This window comes from Scomber scombrus, chromosome 22, assembly GCF_963691925.1.
Source record: "Scomber scombrus chromosome 22, fScoSco1.1, whole genome shotgun sequence".
NCBI classification, from domain to species: domain Eukaryota; kingdom Metazoa; phylum Chordata; class Actinopteri; order Scombriformes; family Scombridae; genus Scomber; species Scomber scombrus.
Window position 1 is genome coordinate 17550726 of NC_084991.1, and position 18803 is coordinate 17569528.

The following is an 18803-nucleotide window of genomic DNA, read 5'->3' on the forward strand; positions in this document are numbered from 1 at the left end:
ACACTATTTGTAACATTTTATTGGTAAGAATAAAGCACAAAGTCTATATATTTATGAAGAACGTGGTGCATTTGTCATGGTCCTATTAATTTAAACAAAGCTCAAAGCAGCCAGACACCTACAGTATATTAGTATTTTATTTCCTTTACATAGCTGGTTGGATAAGTCAACTCAAATAATGTGATGTATATAAAGCTTTCTTGCAGACCCAATGCACTGCAGCACACATCTGATGCCACCTTAAGTAGACAGCTACAAGCAGTATAATGGAAAACATCCACATTTAATCATTTCTTGGGCACAGGCAACTGCATCTGTTTATTTTATTTATTCAAGATGAATATTAGTTGTAGGAGAGACGTGAGCGAGATTTCTGAGAACTTCTTCCCTTCCAGCAGTAACATACATAGGCTACGTTGGATGATTGATTTGTCTGTAGGCTGATGAATTTCATAACCTATGTTTAGGTTGGAGATTCTAGGTTATAAATGTAGCAAATTTAACACCAATAAAGTGCTATTAACTTTTTCCTCCTTACCCGCAACTAAATTATGTTGCAGACATTAAAATGTACCTCAAGGCCTCAAAAAGTGTTGGCCCCAAGTTTCTTATGAATGTGAGATGTAGTGCTGCAGTCATACACAAGGACACCAATATGTAAAGGTCATGAAGGAGCCCAATAACATATTTTATTTGCAGAATCGTCTGACTGGTTTCATACTATGCAAAAAAAACTTTTTTGCACACGGACATATTTTGAGGGAACAAGTCTCCAAATTTTCCGCTCCACTTCTCCAACATCTTTCCATCTCCTGCACTCACACTGCACACACATACACACAGCGGGAGTGTACCAGCACACAGGTGTACACACACACACACGCAGCCGTACGCTCACTCGGATATCAAAAATCAGACAAATGGCACTAAGCTACACACTGTGTGATGGCTAATGCCTCTTGCTGACACTGTAAATCTTTGTGTCCGAGTGATGGGTGTTTCATCTTTTTGACAGACTGCTGCTCAACATACCTTTCTGAGTAACTTTCAAAGTACACTTCACCTGCTGTGGCCTCCATCTGCAACACAGTGAAAGCTATTGAAGCCAGTAAACTTTTACAGCCTTTTCACTGCTTGGTCTCGCTTCGCTTCAACAGGCCTTTAAACCCACGTACTTCACATCAATTGTACTTTTTTTGCCCCTTCTCTTCATCCCTTCCCTGTCCTTTCTGCCTCCACAGCTCTTACTTCACCACCTCCTCCTCCTTTCATCATATTTCTATCATCATCCTTGCTCCTTTCAGAAACTCTTTACCCTTTATCAAACTTGCATACGGAAGTGACACCGCACAGCCCAGCAAGTAAGAGGAGAAGAAAGGAAAGGTGATGTGGGAGGAGGGGAAAGGGAACTTCCCTTCAACTCCTGAAGCACACCTCCGGCCCTCTTTGAAGTGAGGGCTTCTCTCGCTACCCTTTGTTTCCTCACACCCCCGTTTTTCTTAAAGTACTGTCTTTGTCCATCAAGGAAAACTCTGTAAAAGGGAGGGAGATTGCGCACTAGGAAGATACTGAAGCTTTGAGGTACCTCGCTGGAAAAACAAGCTCTGGCTAAAGTATGGCTAAAACAAGGAGTGAAAAAAAAAAAAAACGCTGTTGGCTAAGCAGGCTGGTAATTCACATTCAAAGATGCCTTAACTGTGTTTTTGATATTATAATTTTGTCTTGTTGGTGTTGCATCACTCAGTGCCGCAGGATTGTTTCACTTGTAGCTCTACTGTTTGTTCTTAAATGGCCTCCCATTACATTGTTAAAGAATAAAAATGTGGCCATGATGAATCCAGTTTGAAGTAAAACACAGCTAATGAAACAGATGACTAATGCAAGACTTGCTTTAATGGCAGCATCCGTTGTTCCTGCGTGGATGTAGTCAATATTTACTCAGAACAACTTCAGAACAACAATCACTGAGCAAGAGCGAGGCCTTGTGTATGGAAAATATCTTTTAACCTTTAATACAAGATGAATGGTTATAAGACATAATGGACTATCAATGTTTATAGCAACTCTGACGCATTGTAGGTATTTTCAATGTGTTAATGTACACTTTCCAAAACTCTTTCAATTTAACTATAACACATATATTCAACATGTAAATATAACTGCAGTGTTTCATAAAGAACTGCACATGGTTAATACTGTTATATTGACAATTATACCTACTACTAAATACTATGCACACTTTAAATATCCATAACTAAGATCGGCTCTCAACACGCCTCATTATCTGTCACTGATGCAATGATTTGAAGAGAAAAAAGGTCCGAAGCACTTGTGCTGCTTCATACACAGATAAACACAAGAAGTTAGGTGAAGCCAATTCTTCCTGCATGTCATTTCAAACACAGCCCCATGGTGCAGATGGGTGAATAAAGCATGGAAAGATAACTTTGACAGGGTAGAGAAAGTGAAGGGAGATAGTGAGTTTTTTTGGAGGTAGGGAGATAAGAAGAGGCTGTTTGTGCCTGAGGACTTCATTTCATGTATGGTTGGTGGTTTAACATCAGTTATCACACAAAGAAAAACCACACAGACAACATACATGCGCAGAAACACTGAGGCAGTGACCCACCAGACATGATTGTTTATCTCTTAACATCCTATCTATGAAAGACAAAAACTGGATGAAAGGGGAAAAGATGGCCATGAGATAACCAACCAAACACACACAGAGGCACACACACACAGAGGCACACACAAGAGAACGCCTAAGTGATGCAGAGGAGTCTAATTGGAATAGAAGTTAAAAATAAACAAAATTGGAAAGGGGATCGTTTGTATTAATCAGAGCTAATCCAGTCTAATATGTATATTATAGACAATATGTGTCGTCTCATTTCCAGCAGATGAATCTTTTCTTCTGGGGACGACCTTAATCAAATCCGCTTAGGGGCTATCAGCTCTAATGTGCTTCTTACAATTTGCTAATAACCTTTGATTTAATAAAAATCATCCCAAAACTAGGCTGACTATGTAAACATCATCTCACACACGTTTGACATCTTCTTGAACATAGAGTAACGTGGTTGCGTGTGTTTACGCTAATCAGTCCTATTAAAAGTATAATATCAAATAGCACACCAGAGCTATAAAAAAAAGAAAGAAGCTAATATGTGCCTATGTGCAGATTGCTTATTGGCAAGGGTCATGTCAATACATCTCAGTGCAGGCAGTGAACAAAAAAAAAAAAATGTAATTACGAAAAGCATCAGTGGATAGCAAAGACAATCAGAAGCAAATTGCAAGATTAATTAACGCATCGACGATGCAACCATGCATAATTAAACTGAATCTGGACGTTTGTCAGAAATATATGGTGTTTGTCCTACTGGAAATGGAGGGGAACTCTAAAGCTGGCAAACCTCTAAATAAAATTGAGATGGATAGAAATGAATTTTTATTGCTACAATAACAGAGAGCATCATCAGTTGTGGAAAGGATAAGCATTCGCACCATTCTCATGATCTAGGAGGATGTGCAAATCATTGTTGGCTGCCAAAGATACAGTCTCAGTGTTTTTATTATCAAGGCAAACTGTCAAGACAGTCGAGGAGCTGAAATACAGACTAGTTGATAGCAGTTTCAGTATTTCATCCCATCTGCATCTTACCCTAAACTTCACACTGTTGTTTTCCCCATGCTGACACAGGGTATAAAAAAGACTGAAGGAATGGGCACATTTCTATTCAATTAATTACTTGCCATCTGTGCCCTCCCATACTGCCTGACAGATAGGAGAGGCTAAGTAATTCAGGAAGGACGGCTGCTCTGAGGGTTGTTATAGATCAAAAGAACAGCTTTCCATTGAATGCAAATCTTTTGAGGTATAGAGGAATATAAACAGGTTAGAAATCTGACAAAAAACCCACCCATCCACTGAAGTTTGAATCTCCATTTACATGGAGGTAGGCGGATAGTTTAAAGTTTGGCAAAAAGCCAGAGGGAAGAAGGTGAGGTAAGAGGGGAAATATGCCTCATGCCAACCTAGTGATGTGAAAGGGGTTGGGCTGCAGCTGGTGCACACACCCAGCTACCTCCCCTTGCCCTCTTGGGTTGGCTGCTGAGAGGTTGGGGTCAGGGATAGACTCTGGCCTCTGAGCTGGCAGGAGTCACAACATGGCACATACAATATGTGCTCGATCCAATACACATACAAACACATGCCCTCTCTGTTTCTAAAATGGCAGGATCAAACAAATCAGACACAGGAGTGACTGAGTTAGAGGACACTGAAGATCATGACCTTTGCATAAGGAAAGAAAACGCTCTACCCACCGGCAAGGAGGAATGTGATGAGGCAGGTTTCTTTGGGCATGTACAGCTTGAGGCGGGAGCCGCTGAAGACATATTCTACCACAGCTTCTGACCGACCGGCCCTCTGCAGGAAGGGCAAGAACTGCTTGGCTTTCTGTGTTTCCTGTTAGACAAAAGACAGAAATATGGTTAGATGAAACTGAAAACTCTGCATGAGTTGATGCAAACTCCTTTTTTATATGTTTCACAAATTATACAATTTATTATAGGAAGACATGTCATCTATATATAGTATTTTTTATAGTTATTGGCCTCACAAAATGTGTGACAGAGTCAAACTGATTGATGATATTGAGGCTTTTTCCAGACAATCTTGGCTTGCTCTAATGAAGTCCACTCCACCTCACAGTGACACGTCTGGAACCTCACACAATCAAAAATAATTCTCTCTATTGCTGCCTCCATCTCTGTCTGCAAGGGTGAGTCACTAGCTGGTGTGCCAGGGCCAAAATTACAAACAGAGCTAAATCATGTGTATTCAAGCAGGACTGGTGATGCAGTGGCAGGGGAAGATTCATAAACGATAAAAAATAATTTAATATATGCCTACTCCAGGCATGATCATGTAGGCAAAACAGACTAGTGAGTCACGGACCAGTGTACTGTGTCTGTGGCAGGTTGGCCATGGGAGTAGGAGCAAAAGGCTCAGAGGGAAGGACGAAGTTCCATTTTCTACTGTAAGAGAATGTGAGAGTTCAGGCACCAAAAATAACATGGACAAGTTGATGATTTGATATTTCTTTCCTCTTTTTGGTAAACACAACACATAGTGCAGTAACCCAAAAAATGGACACCACTCAACACACGTCACCAGTGGGAATCAAACACATGACGTTGTGAGTAAAGGGCCTCAGCCATAAGATGCACCTTCTGAACTCCACCCACTGACGTCTAAAATAGTCCCTTGAGTGGGAGACGGCAGAAACAAACATTCTCTCGTTCACACAAACACATTTACAGCACCTGCAGTGTGTGGGCTTTGCAGTCTAACTTGGTTCAGAAAAAAGGAAGAGACATGAGAGATGGAGAGGACCTCATTATGCAACCTTTAGAGGTATGAGGTGAGTCAAGTGCTTTATCCACTCTCCTCCCACCACCTTTGTTCATCTCCTACACTATACGTTTATAAACCTATCTCTGCTCTATTTGTGACTGCTTCCCACTCAATGTACATAATCCCTTTCAGCAAACCTTTACCACCAAGCTAAAGGATGCTGACGTATAGGAATGTGTGTTTTCATGTGTGTGTGTGTGTGTGTGTGTGTGTGTGTGTGTGTGTGTGTACCTGTGCACGTGTACGGCAGTGAGTGGGTGTGTAATAGAGAGGGAGAAAAGAAAAGAGGGAAGGGAAGGATGTGTAGAAAGGAGGGGGGGAGGGCAATGTTGCTATTTTGGTCCTTTTATTAGAATGCTCATTACACTAACCTAGCCAAACAACTGGTGCATGTGCATACACACACACCTACCGGCACAAACTGGCAACGGTCCTGGACTGTGCTGCAAATCCTGTGCGTGTCCTGTTGCGAACTGACAGAAATGTTAAGAGAAGGGAGGAGTTGCAGCTGCGTATGTTGGCACTGACCTAAACCCCTGCCAGGGTGAGGCTAATAAGGGCGACTTCAGAAGGGCTTCACAGTGCTGATGTGCATGTCACACACAAACACATGACAAGGCACAATCATGTTAATATGTAAAGACTAACACAGTGTTTGCTGGGTTACTGGGACAGATGTTTAATCAGCAAGACTTGTGAAATCCCCTGTAGGATGTCGGGTGTGGCTTATATTGCTTTATTGTGCAGATATTCAAGTAAATTAATTATCCAGCAACTCCCAAGTCATTGCTGTACATAGACTGTGGTCAGTTTAGGAAGGTAATTTAGGTGTGTGTGTGTGGGGGGGGGTGGTTTATAAAGTGCACTAAAATCCCTGATGAAATAGTACGGCACTGCACAGTCAGCACAACAATTCCCTGTCATAATTATTTTTATAGGGACCGGTGATTTAATGTGTCCTGCTGACACAATAAGACACAGAGAGGTTATGATGATGAGCATGTGGAACAGCGTAACATCTGAAAGCAATTATGCAGAACAATGTCAGCCTTATTAGCCAGACTCTAAAGTAATACTTATGTTAAGAAGCTTTAACAGCGCTTCTGCATGCCTACGTAAAAATGCAAGGTGATGATACATTAAACTGCAACTTAAAGAGCTGGTACATAATGACAAAATCCGGTGGACCACTCTGACTTTTTAAAAGTCCAACACAGAGGAAAAGAGCCTGATTAATTTAAGCAAATGTCTCTCTAGAGCATACAAGTACTACAAGAGAGCTCATGTGTGAGAGACAATGAGGTGCTAATGTTTCTAAAGTTCAATTTTGAGTCGTTCATAGCAGACGATCTAATGGCTTATAAAAACGATGGCTAGTCAACTAGCACAAAAATACATAAAGCTAGACAATCCCAGAAATGTTAGGCCTGGCAGGGTGGGGTCAGGAAGCTCAGAGGAGCGTCTGTGATTGCCACTAAAATAAGAACAGCTCATCCACCTTAAAAGGAGTCTGCTTCAAGTGAGCCTGGCCCAGGTGGCGCTAACTTCCGTCATTTCAGCTGAGTGGCAAGCAAGGCACAGGAAGTTGTATCATGTTTTCGCAGACAAATAACCTAAAAAAAATAACCTAAACTGAACACAGATAGTCTGCAGGGATGCAATCAGGGATGAGGAAATTATAAATGCCCCTCGAGGAATAAATAGGACCTTTTGAAAATGTAACTCAAACATGAAAAACAAAAACAACGAAAAACATATCAACATGTCTGACTGTCACATAATTGCAGATTTAATGAAGGAGTGGACATGGAGTGAACAGAGAACAGACCACAGGGATCAAACAAATGCTTACAATCAACGTGTTGATGCCATGTACTTGCACTTGTAACTTTCAGTCTTTATGGGTTCCCTGTGCTAATGTTCATTTGGTGAGCACTCTCAATCAGGCTTCATTAGCCAAATGATGTCTCTCTATCAAGCCCCTGAGCACACATAAACAAGCCAGAACCAAGCACTGCTGATGGTTTTATTAAAAGGGAAATTTCGCCACTTTTTTTGTGGATGGTCAATCAAATTTGATGGTAAATGTAGTCAATTAAAGCAATAAATTCCTCAGTGCCTGCTATATTGACCGAGGCAGCTGAGTTTTCCTTCTCGTGATGCCTACATGTCCCTGAATCTATTGTATGCAAGCTTCTGACGCCCAACCCCCAACCCACTCTGGCTCGAATAAATACAGCTGATATCTAAGTCAGCCAAAACATTGTAAAATGTATCCTCTGCAGTCATATCGCTGTTGGAAATGTATTTAGTTTGTAATAGAAGCAAAGAACAGGGAGGTTTTGTTTTTGAGCAGCAATCTAGAGCACACCCCCAGCTACCTAGAGGTGGAGACTAGAAATCAAGGTTAAAATAGTCTCTAGTCTCCCCCCCCCCCCCAGAGACACAGAGAATATCGGCAACAACTGCAGGTGTTAGAGAGATAAGGTTGAAAATCGGCAAAATGGTCCTTTAATAGTGCTGATTATTTTAAGATGAGGAAACCTGCTGTGAAGATCAGGGGGTGGAGTGGTAAATGGAGGATTTACAGATTGTCTTTTGAGAATCATTGTGTGTAATAGGCTTTTGGGCATTGAGGTCCTGATGCGTCTCTGGGTATCAGGAGAGTTGTGTGTAAATGAGTCCACAGTTTAAAAAAAAAAAATTATATCAGTACATATTGACAGATGCTTATCCTATTACATGCTTTCATTAGTTCGTGTAAGATAAGCTGTGTATACATTCACAAAGAAATACTTACCCCAGAGATATCAGCCACTCTGTGGATTGGAACCTCCTTCTTGCTGTGCAGCCCTTTTCCGTTCTTGATAGCCCTGCAGTCAAATCAAACCACAAAACGCACGCAAGTTACCAACATAGCTCAAGCACCATCGTAATGCATCTAGAAAGCATAGGGCTGGAGGCTTAACAGACCTGGAGAAATGGGCGCTCATTGAGTAATCACTGTAGATACAAAGAGAGCCATTGTGGCTTTTGAAGTAGGATGTAAATTCATACCAGTTTCTCTTCCCTGAACTGCCATTATGGCTCAACTAGAAGCGCTAGAGGGAGATTTTTTTTTCCCCCACCTAGATAATTTATAGGCTTGTGAAGGAAAATGGAAATGGAGGTAGAGAAAATTTTAATGGAAGAGAAATTATTGTAAGAATGGATGAGGAGAAATGGAGAGACAAGAGTTGCTTCTTTTGAGCCTGCTAGGGGGTTTAACGATGATAGCTGGTGCTAGTGATCGCCGCTTTAGAAAGCCTCAAGGGCCCAATGAGATGAAGATGACCACTGTGGTTAAGACTGTGGAGGAATCTCGTCACCTCTGGGTCACTGGGATGCAGACCATTGCCTCCAAGAGAAAGCATGTCCATTTGTGCAAGCATGTATGTATATGCATCTAATAGCCAGGAGGAGGTTCCTTGAAGGCTGCGGGCCATTGGCCTTGTGCAGTGAGAACTAAAAATAAAACCAAGGCTCTAGACAGAAACCTCTCATCAACTCTAATAAGACCCCACCAGGGACAGAGTGAGAGAGAAAGAGTGCAAGAAAGAGAGAAGGGGGAGAGAGAGAAATGGGAGAAGAGGATAAAACAGAAGAGCAAGGCCAAAGAAGGACAAAATTGAAAACAGCTAAGGTGGAGAAATAAGGACAAAATGTGCAAAAGCAGAAAGAAAGCAGGAGGAGGGAGAGAGCAGAAAAAGAGGGCGGATGGGCAGTGACACCGCATGAGAGAGAAAAGGAGAGAAAGAGTTAGTCCTATAAAAAGAGACTGTGGCTGCATCTGCTCTACCTATAGCCAGCAGATCTTAATCTATGGCAGAGTAATAAAGCTCGTACTAAATCTCTCCACTGCACCTCCATATAATTATATTCATGGGGTCTGTGTAAAGAGAGCCTCTGATTTAGCGTCCAGTGTTTGGGTGGGTGTATGTGTGTCCAGGCATGTATGTGAAAAAAGAGGGACACTACATGTATGAGTGAATATGTGAGAGTGATAAAATATTCCCTGGAGAAAATGCAGCAACAGCTGTGATAGTCTGTGACTTACAATGGTGGCAAAGCAAAAAATAAATTCTGAAAATAACAAGTGAGTTGTTTCACCTGTGCCACATTGGATTTAACAGCAAATGCAAAAGCAATTTAGAAAGGGGAAAAAAAAAAAGCCTCAAGGTCATTTTCGATTTTTTTCCAACATCCCGAGAGCGAAATTCGTCAAGGTCATGCACAACTCGTGGAAGGCAGAGCGGGAATGTGTGTGTGTGTGTGTAAAAGGGTTTGTGTGACAAAGACTATGGTAGTGTAGTGCACGTGCATGTGGTGTCATTGGAAGCACAGAAAAATGTGCATGTGCTTCAACATGCTTTTTCAGAGACCACTTGTGCTACGTGTGTCTCTGTGTAGGTTTATGTAAAAGGATGATGGAAATGTGAAAGCAATTTGCGTAAAGAAGTGCATGTTCCTCACCGTGCCTCTGCAGCAAGCAGCTCGTCGTAGTGGGAGGAGCGCTGGTCGTCGTCCTGTCTGTATCTGATGACCGTAGCGAGGCCTTTACTGACCAGAGCTTCGGCTATGTTACTGCAGAAAGAAAGAGAAAGATTAGCTTAATAAAAATAGTAACACTCAAAAGCCTTTGGCTTCATGCTGAATTTAAAATGCACATAACAAATCCCAAAGGTGGCTTTGCTAGGGAACAAAGGTCACTTAAATGTTGACATTGCACACTTGACAAACCACTTCTTCGCTGTGCTACTTATGTACAGAGGAGAGGATGAAGGCCAGAAAGAGGAGAGCATTGTTGGACTTAATGCAGCACTTAGTGGCTAGCCTTTGGACATCAGTGTTCCAGTTTACGTGTGGGAGAAAGAAATGAAGGGACGGGAAGAGCAGTCATGTTCTGTTATTCTTTAGAAATGTGCTTGTGTCATATGGTGCATTTGTCTGTCCCCATGTTGCAGGCATGTAACAATGCAGCTTTCAATAAGATACAAATATAAATTGACTTTTTACAGTTACATCAAAAGCTGAGCATAATAACATTTTACTTAGATAAAAATATTTTGTATTATTTAAACTAAAAACAATTGCAATATTTATGTTACATACCAGTCAGCTCCATAAGTATAACATGATTTTATGATTATAAACAGGCTCCTTCATACCCTCAAGCAGAGCTAATTTCTGTGCTACTGTGTTGGTTTCCACAAGCAGGGAATAAACCATAAGACAAGTTCATATGAAACCTCCACTCCACTGACTGCCTTGCCCCCTGACCCCTGCACTCATGGGTGGACATGCAAACTGTTACCCATGGGACAGAAAGGCCGGTCTAGTCGGCTAATGCCAAGTTGTAATTGGCTGGTCGTAGGTCGGGTCCTGACCTCTGTGTATGTGTGTGAATCAGATGTAAAACTGTTGGTTTGATGATGAAGGTGGATCCATGTTGCCATGTGTGCATGTGACTGGGCTCTATTCTTATGAATCAAGGCGTAAAGCACAGACTGATACAGAAGAGGGAAGAACAGAATGTGCTTTCAACTGCTTTTTGGGCAAAATCGGATGTTTGAAGGTTCATTTCAAGTCATGTGCCATTAAAGCTCCTCTATCTGGTTTTGATTAAATTTTAACCTCTGAGCAGTTCAATAACATTTATATCTGGTATAAAATACATGTTTCAAACAGATAATCTTCAAAAACAGTGTTAGAAGATAGAAAATAAATTGCTTGCACTGAGGCGACCCTTCTCGTGAAAAATTAAATGCAAAGAAGCACTTTCAGGTTGCTTTGTGATCCATGACGATTACAAGTTCTAAGCATTTAGAAATGATTGTACTCTGTGTTGTCTTCCTTTAGATGAACTTAATTTCTAAAGTTTTGTGCTTAGAGACCATCCGTAATAAAAATGTTTTAGAAGACAAATCTCTAAGACAGAAAAATGACAGTAAGGGCTGATTATTTGTTACATTTTTGTTACAGATATAGAAAAAAAGGCAAGTTTCATTCTGCAGAAACCTTGTCTTGATTGTTAAATTGCATCAAGAATAATAGAATAAATCTGAGTAGAACAGAAAAGATAAAAGTGTGTTACATGTGGCCCTTTACTTACATGCCACCAATTGTGACTGTAGCACAGGTGCGTTCTGAGAAGGCAGGAGTGCTTTCTCCTGGACCAGTAGCTGCTCTGATGTAGTCCACGGTCACGTTGACCTGAAAGGGCACGTACGTAGAGGAAGAGGTCAAAAAAAATACACCAAGAGTACTGAGACAAACTAAAGGCAACACCAGTTACAGTAATAATTAGAGTTGGGGGTGTTTTGACTTGTGTGTATATCTGTGTGTGTGTGTGTGTGTGTGTGTGTGTGTGTGTGTGTGTGTGTGTGTGTGTGTGTGTGTGTGTGTGTGTGTGTGTGTGTGTGTGTGTGTGTGTGTGTGTGTGTGTGTCCTAGTTCTCAAGGTCACCCCCAGTCAGTGTGAATCACATCAGGCAGCACTGTAGATCTCCCCAGAGGATGAGTATTAACACACTGTGGGTGATTGGGACAATACCCACACATATATACAAACACACACACACACACACACACACACACACACACACAGGAACAGTGATAGAACCCAAATGACACTACACTGTGTTCTCAACACAGCTCCCTGGAGACAGACTCCAATCCACCCACCCTGAAGATACAATTTTGTCACTCAGCTGTGTGTGCGTGCATATCCACAGGCATGTAACGAAGAGGAAAGCCTACTTTGTGGGCCAGACACAAGACGACAGTGCTTCAGCGCGGATGCAGCCAGACTAGTAGACACAATCGGCAGTTTAAGAGCTACGTGTCAACCGTGTCAGACAAGTGCGATTGGAGTCATAAAAAAATAAAAAAAATAAATAAAGTGGGAATCTGGCTCTGCATCACAGAGTAGACACAAGTCAAACTGAGACGATACAGAGAAGCCCATTACAGAGACATGAAAGAGATGCCAACCAGGACACGGAATGACATCGACTTGTCATTACATGGACAGGATGAAGACATGGTGATGTGAGCAGGGGAGGAGAAGAGCTTCTGTCTGAGCAGAATTGATGTGTTGTAGTGTACGGTTTAGCTGTTAGTACTTGATGCATTTTTAGGGCAGACCAAAAAAAAAAAAAAGATAGCAGGAGATGGATTATAGATTTTGGAGGTCTTTGTTGCCAGTACTGATAAAATACAAAAGAAAATGTTTGAAACAGCTATTCTGAACGCCAATTCCAATTGATGAATTTTGTGTAAGATAATCAGTTAAAATATCAACATACTCTTAGAAGATAATAGAGGTGGGGATGTTTGGAAAACTCATGATTCAATCAGATTCAGATTCTTGGTGTCCTGATTCTCAGGTTCTATATTGATTCTTGATTCAAATAAATAGAAAAGCGGGTATTAGTTTCAGGACGCAGATTTTTATTTATTTTCTTATTTTAAACTGTTTATTAATTTAGAAGTTTATTACAGTGTTCTAGCTGAATAAATTCTAAATTCAAAGCCCAAACCTTCTTCATCTTTGAAAATAAACTATATCATATGTATAGAAGAATCGCTATTTTTATGTGAATCAATTTTTACCCATTTACAACATAATGTATAGTAATAGTCCCAACATCCTGATTAACCCTCATATTATCAGCAACAGAATTGATTTGTGATCCTCCCAACAGCAGAGCATTGTGCAACATTCCTGCTTTTTTCAACAGCCCCAATTTCATCTGTGTTGTAACCATGCAAATAACCCTTCTTATTGTCATGTGAGAAATTCATTTAACCTCACTTCCTCATGCAGCCTCTCATTTCCTCGCAGCACAAACATGTCAGAGTTTCATGTCTATTCAGCCTTATTAAAATGTGAAGCAATTTAAATGAAGAGAAACATCATTTTGCATTGTTCTTGGTTACATTTGTGTTTAATGGCTGTGCATGGCCAAGCATGGGTAATTGTAGAATTGGGGGGGGGGGGCAAACAAAGCAATGGAAAATAGAAAGGATGCAAGTTAGCTAAAGAGAATAAAATGAGATGAAACAGCAAATGAGATGAAGAAATGTAACAGAAAAAAAGACAAGTGTTGAGGCAAAAGGAGTCTGAAAGACAAGAACAAAATGTAATTTTTGATGCTATAAGCTGTGAAACCAGAACACCAGTAGGCTAGTTCCCCATTAAGCGATGTGATGACAGATTATAAACTTTGACCAGGCGATGTTAGATTAAAGGAATTCAAGGCCCATTCTCCACGGGCCATCTAACCGATCTCCTGATAAGCCAAAGCCTTCTATAAGAACCCCCCAGAGGAGAGTGAGACGGAGGGGGAGAGGCAGTGGATGGATTAGAAAGTGGGGGAGTGATAAGGACAAGGACAGCAGGAGTAGTGTGAAACCAAATGTTTTTGTTCTGCTGAGGCGACAAGCAGGATGAAGAGATTTGGTTTTCCGCTGGTTGCTGACAGGAGTTTCATTTAAGACAAGTCTAAATAACAAGACCTTATGCTGAAGTACTTTAAAGTTACCATATCTCTGTGCCATGCCATTTCGCAAGAAACAGTAATCACTGCACAGCATGGGCACTGCAGTGAGTGATTTTCCAGGCACGAACATGATAAAAGTCTGCCTTTGTTAACAAAGCTAAGGAGGTTTTAGTTTTGCTCAGACTGCAATGAGCACCTTTCACCACAAATATCCATATATTTGCACAGACCGATTTGTAATCAAAGAGCACATTTATCTCTGCTAGGGTAGTCAGTGTAAATGCATCTGATGCACCAATGAAAAAGGGTATTAGAGATGAAGGTGTTACAGCAGCATTGTACTGCACTGCACTATGAATATAAGCCAATCGCAGTCAAAAAATTTGGTTTGAACAAAAATGATCTCTGGACATCTTTAAGCACTGAGGTGGCAAATAAATACTGGAGAGAAGGAGGAGTGATGGTTTTAAAAATGAGTACAAGAGGCCAAGCAAGGTGAGAGTGCAGTAAGAGGAGAAAGACAGCATCTGTGTAAGAGAAGGGCTTAAGTTGCTGCTGTGTTTTAGTGGGCTGTAATCGCAGCTAGCTATCATTTAATAAAATGAGCTGTGCTGAAGGGGAAAAACCTCAGGACAGGACAGTGAAAACAAGAGAGGGAAGAGATGAATGGATGAAGGATGAAGAGGGAGCACCCATCTGGACTTTGAACCATGTGATCTGGTGATGCTTTGGTCTACGGGTTCTGCATCTACTTGAATGCACACACCTCAAGCTTTACCCTTAAATGAAGTCTCACTCTAACAAACGCACACCACTTTGAAATACCGGGTCCCATACATGGCGTTCTCAGTGCATGTGCACTCACATGCACACCAATAAGAGGGGAGAACTCTGGCGCTAACAGTACTACACAAGCAGCTGCATAACAGGAGCCACTTTCAGCACGCAGGATAATCCAAATGTGCTCAACCCTGATAAGTGGCTTAATGCAACATTTCCATTGGACTTTTTTTCTGCTGAGGCTGAGACCCAGGCGCACAAGAAGCACTACTTATAAAGTTAGCCAAATCGAGCTTTTTGGGATTATGTCACCATGCAAGCGTTGCCATTTCAATAGGGGTGGGGATATATATGTGAGTGAGACAGACAGACGTGGAGTGACAGGGAGAAAGGAGAGAAAGAAACTGCTTCAATGCAAATTTAGCTTACGGTAAAGGGATGGTTCAGATTTTTTGACATAAGGTGTCAATGTCAATGAAGTTCTTTAAATGCAACCTGATATCAAAGTTAAAAGCATACATCAAAGCTATCACTTTAATAACACCCAGCAATAATTACTTTACCTTCTTATGTCTCATATAGTTCTGTAATGGCTGGGGTAAAATGTGAAAACTTAATTCAGAGGAGAGTTCTGTCAGTAATATTAATCAAAGATGTTTGTGGAAGTAGGATAATATTTCAACAGCACCTGTAGCTGTAAAGTCCACTTTCAAAGTCTAGACCAGGTATTGCTCCAATTAATTTTTGCTCCAATTCATTTCCCCTCCCCACCACCAAAAAAAGGGAAAAAAGGCAGTCTGTTGAATATGGATATTAGATATGCTTTATAAAAGATCAAAAGCACCATGCTCTCCTTATAGAGATGAGGAAAAGGGGGTTTAATAGAAAAAAGCATTTAATGTAGCTTTATTCTCCTAAAGCGGAGCGGTGGCATTAGGGCTTTGAGCTTTAGCTCAGCACACTGAGACTCATAGTTAATGCTTAGTCACGTCCTAGAAGGTTTAGTCAGGGGAAAATCTGCTTGTTTTCCAATTCATGCAATGTATTGCACTGTGAGGCAGTCTCTGACACATGAAAAGAAATACCGTCAAGGGGAATACCTGTAGGTCAATCAGTTAAGTCAACCTTGTGACTGAACGGGACAATTAGGTTTGGTCAAGTCCAGTTTGAGCTACATGATATAATGATACACCTCTTGTAATCTGACAATGAATCTTCAGTCACACCTCTAAAGGTAAATCCAGTTCTCCCACTTCTTTTTCCTCCTCTTTCAGGAAAGACCAGGGCCAGACAGAGTATTTCATTTTAAATCCAGCAGGTCAAGCCCCAATTACCCCACTGGTGAGGTAAAATCTTTGTCTCAGTTTGTGTCAGAGGGGGAAAAAGAAAGAAAGAAAAAAAAAAAAGATAAAAGTAGAGCTCTCTAGAGCAGAATTTAAGGGAAAGCAGTGGCCTTAGAATCTTCTACTAATGCTTACTGCTCCAAATCTGTCTCCACAGAGCTTAGTGTTCGGAGACAGGATGACAGTAAGTGGGTCGACTAAACTCCTCTCTTTGTTGGAGTGCAACATGCATCTGTGCACTTGTGCACCTACCTGCATCCAACTTAACAACTCAAGCAGGCAGAGGTAGCATAGATTAACATTAAAGCCTTGAGGGTTAAGTGTTGTGCTTGGAAATAAACATTCAGCCATTGCGAGCCTGTGATCACTTCATCCAAACTAATTCTTTCTTGTTACCAAGGCAGCTGAAGGGTGATACTTGTCCCTTCAAAAACCTGCAGCTTTTTTTTCCTTTTCATTTTTTTTAGACTCTGCAATTATTTCAAAAAAGATGATACATGGTGACAGAAGGTATAATTCAGAGCTTTAGCCGTGTGTCTTAGCAACAATAAAAGAACAGGAGGGAAGCAATGTTCCAGAGCTCTTCTGTTATTGATTCAGCAGAGTATGGAGGGAGCGGGCTGTTCTGCTGGCAAATGGGCAAGAGCTCTCCACTTAAACCTAACTCACTTCAAAGAGCCTATAAGCACACACTTGGGAGACCCAGCTTCAATACTAATCAAACATAGAGGAATACAGTGGCGTAGGCTCTACATACTGTATATATTCAGCCTAATGACAGAGGAGGGCAGGGTGAAGCCACATCAATGCAGATCTTAAGAGAAGTTCCAAGTAAAGATAAAAAGTAACTGGATAACATGCATGGAGCCACAGAGAGTAGGTGATAATTAGCTTTAGGTATGGAACACAGTGCTTTGGGGGTTTGTTGTGCTGTTGCCTGAATGATCTCCTGCGTCAAGAGTTGTCCCCGTGTGATTGGATTGTCAAGGACACATTCTAATGCAGATGCAAACCTGGTGATGCACTCCTTTTGAAAAGATCATGCAGACTCTTATCACACTTAAGAGACCAGAGTCTTTTTGACACGTACACAATCATGCATACTTTCCTTTCCAATAAACCCTACAAAACAGCAATTTGCCTGTGGCACAGAAAGGCACAGGAACATCTTAGCTATGTTGACTTTTGAAACACCCTAGAGTCTAATCAAGAAATACTGTGAAATCAAACATGGCGTTAGATTGATATTAGTGGCGCCTGGGTATTGTGTGTGTGTCTGTGTTGTTGTTGTTGTTGTTGACCATTAAACCTAAAACATGTCAAGGCATGTAAAGTAGACATGTTGCATCTCATGGTTCAAGCATGACAGTCATGTATTGAATTATTTAATTCCGCTAGCCTTCCCAATCTCTGGGTTGAATATCATTGTTGAGGGCATGAGTGAATATCCATATAAATGTATTATGATTTCATCTATGTGCACGTATGCACATATAAACATAAAAGCCATTGTTATTTTATTGTGGACATGCAATTCTATAAACAAGCCCAACACTCATTAGGTGAGATGTGAAGTTACATACCAGAGCCATACACTTATATAGCCAAACTACCAGTATATTTTGCATAGTCTTTTACACCTTGACAATGCTTTAATCTCCCTATCCCTACCCCACTTACACATTCATTATCCCCAATATACAAATACCACAAATAAACAGCTGAATCATTATTCTCGCTTCACTTGTCAAAAGCCAGCTTACGGCTGCATTTTCTGTCATTAAAAAAACATTAATGAGGATGATTAAAATGACTGTGAAGAGAGACTGGGACAGGGATATGAAATGCACTCCTGTACTGAATGCCAAAAGGAACTTTAGGCTTTGAGTGGGTGCATGTTTTTGTGTTTATCGTGCCCAACAGAGACACGGGCTGAGAATTTAAAAAGCAGGCTAAGAATTGATTTGTGGAGTCTAAGCTCCAAAAATCTGATACTTGGAAGTCAGTTGCAAAACAGCATAGAATTGATGAGATAACTTTTGACAAGGAAAGTCATTTTGCCAGCATGATTGTACATAAATAATGGCAATTCCATGTCGATGTTTGCAAGAAAGATTACAATTTTTCCAGCGTGGTCGCCATTATCATGTGGCCCGTCTGCAACTGACAAGTGTTTCAGTTCGCTATTTGGAAAACATAAACCATCATTCAGCCCAGTCAGTGGACAATAGCTCTGGGTGGGCCCGAGAGCAAAAGTCGCCTTCTCTTGCTATGCCATTATTGCCACTGAAGGCGGCAAAATTGCCACTGTATGGACAATGATGAAAATGCAGGCATCATTTTACTGATTTACTGAAAGGACCCTGGGTTAATAAACAGCCTAGAAACTTTATGATATAAAAGGCAAAGTTTGTTATTGTAAGTTTAAAATTGGATAGATTTAGTTTCAAATCAGCACTCACTTGTAATATTTGTAGCTGAACTTTTTCAAATATTAAAATGTATTTCATCAGTTCATCTGCTCACATTCTTTTCACACAAAAATGCAGATGTTCAAGCAGCGGCGTGCATGTGTACGTATGTGAAGTGCTCTTTAGCTCAGTGCTGGGCTCTGTGGGGTTAGATGTGTGTAAATCATAGCGGCCCCCAAGGTGTACAGACCTGGTAGATCAATAGACACAAGAGGGGGAAATCAACACTGCTTGTTTAAAGG

General features: G+C 41.0%; 1 protein-coding gene across 1 annotated transcript in view; it reads right to left on the reverse strand.

Moving 5' to 3' along the window:
- The window catches only part of snd1 (staphylococcal nuclease and tudor domain containing 1), a 177855-nt gene that overhangs the window by 125586 nt on the left and 33466 nt on the right, over positions 1 to 18803 (reverse strand). Inside the window, exons 12-15 of the mRNA XM_062444103.1 lie at positions 11577 to 11677; positions 9938 to 10048; positions 8226 to 8298; positions 4333 to 4474 (exon numbers count right to left, since the gene is read on the reverse strand). Of these exons, the coding sequence (XP_062300087.1) occupies positions 4333 to 4474; positions 8226 to 8298; positions 9938 to 10048; positions 11577 to 11677 (427 nt within the window). The remainder of the gene's footprint in view (positions 1 to 4332; positions 4475 to 8225; positions 8299 to 9937; positions 10049 to 11576; positions 11678 to 18803) is intronic.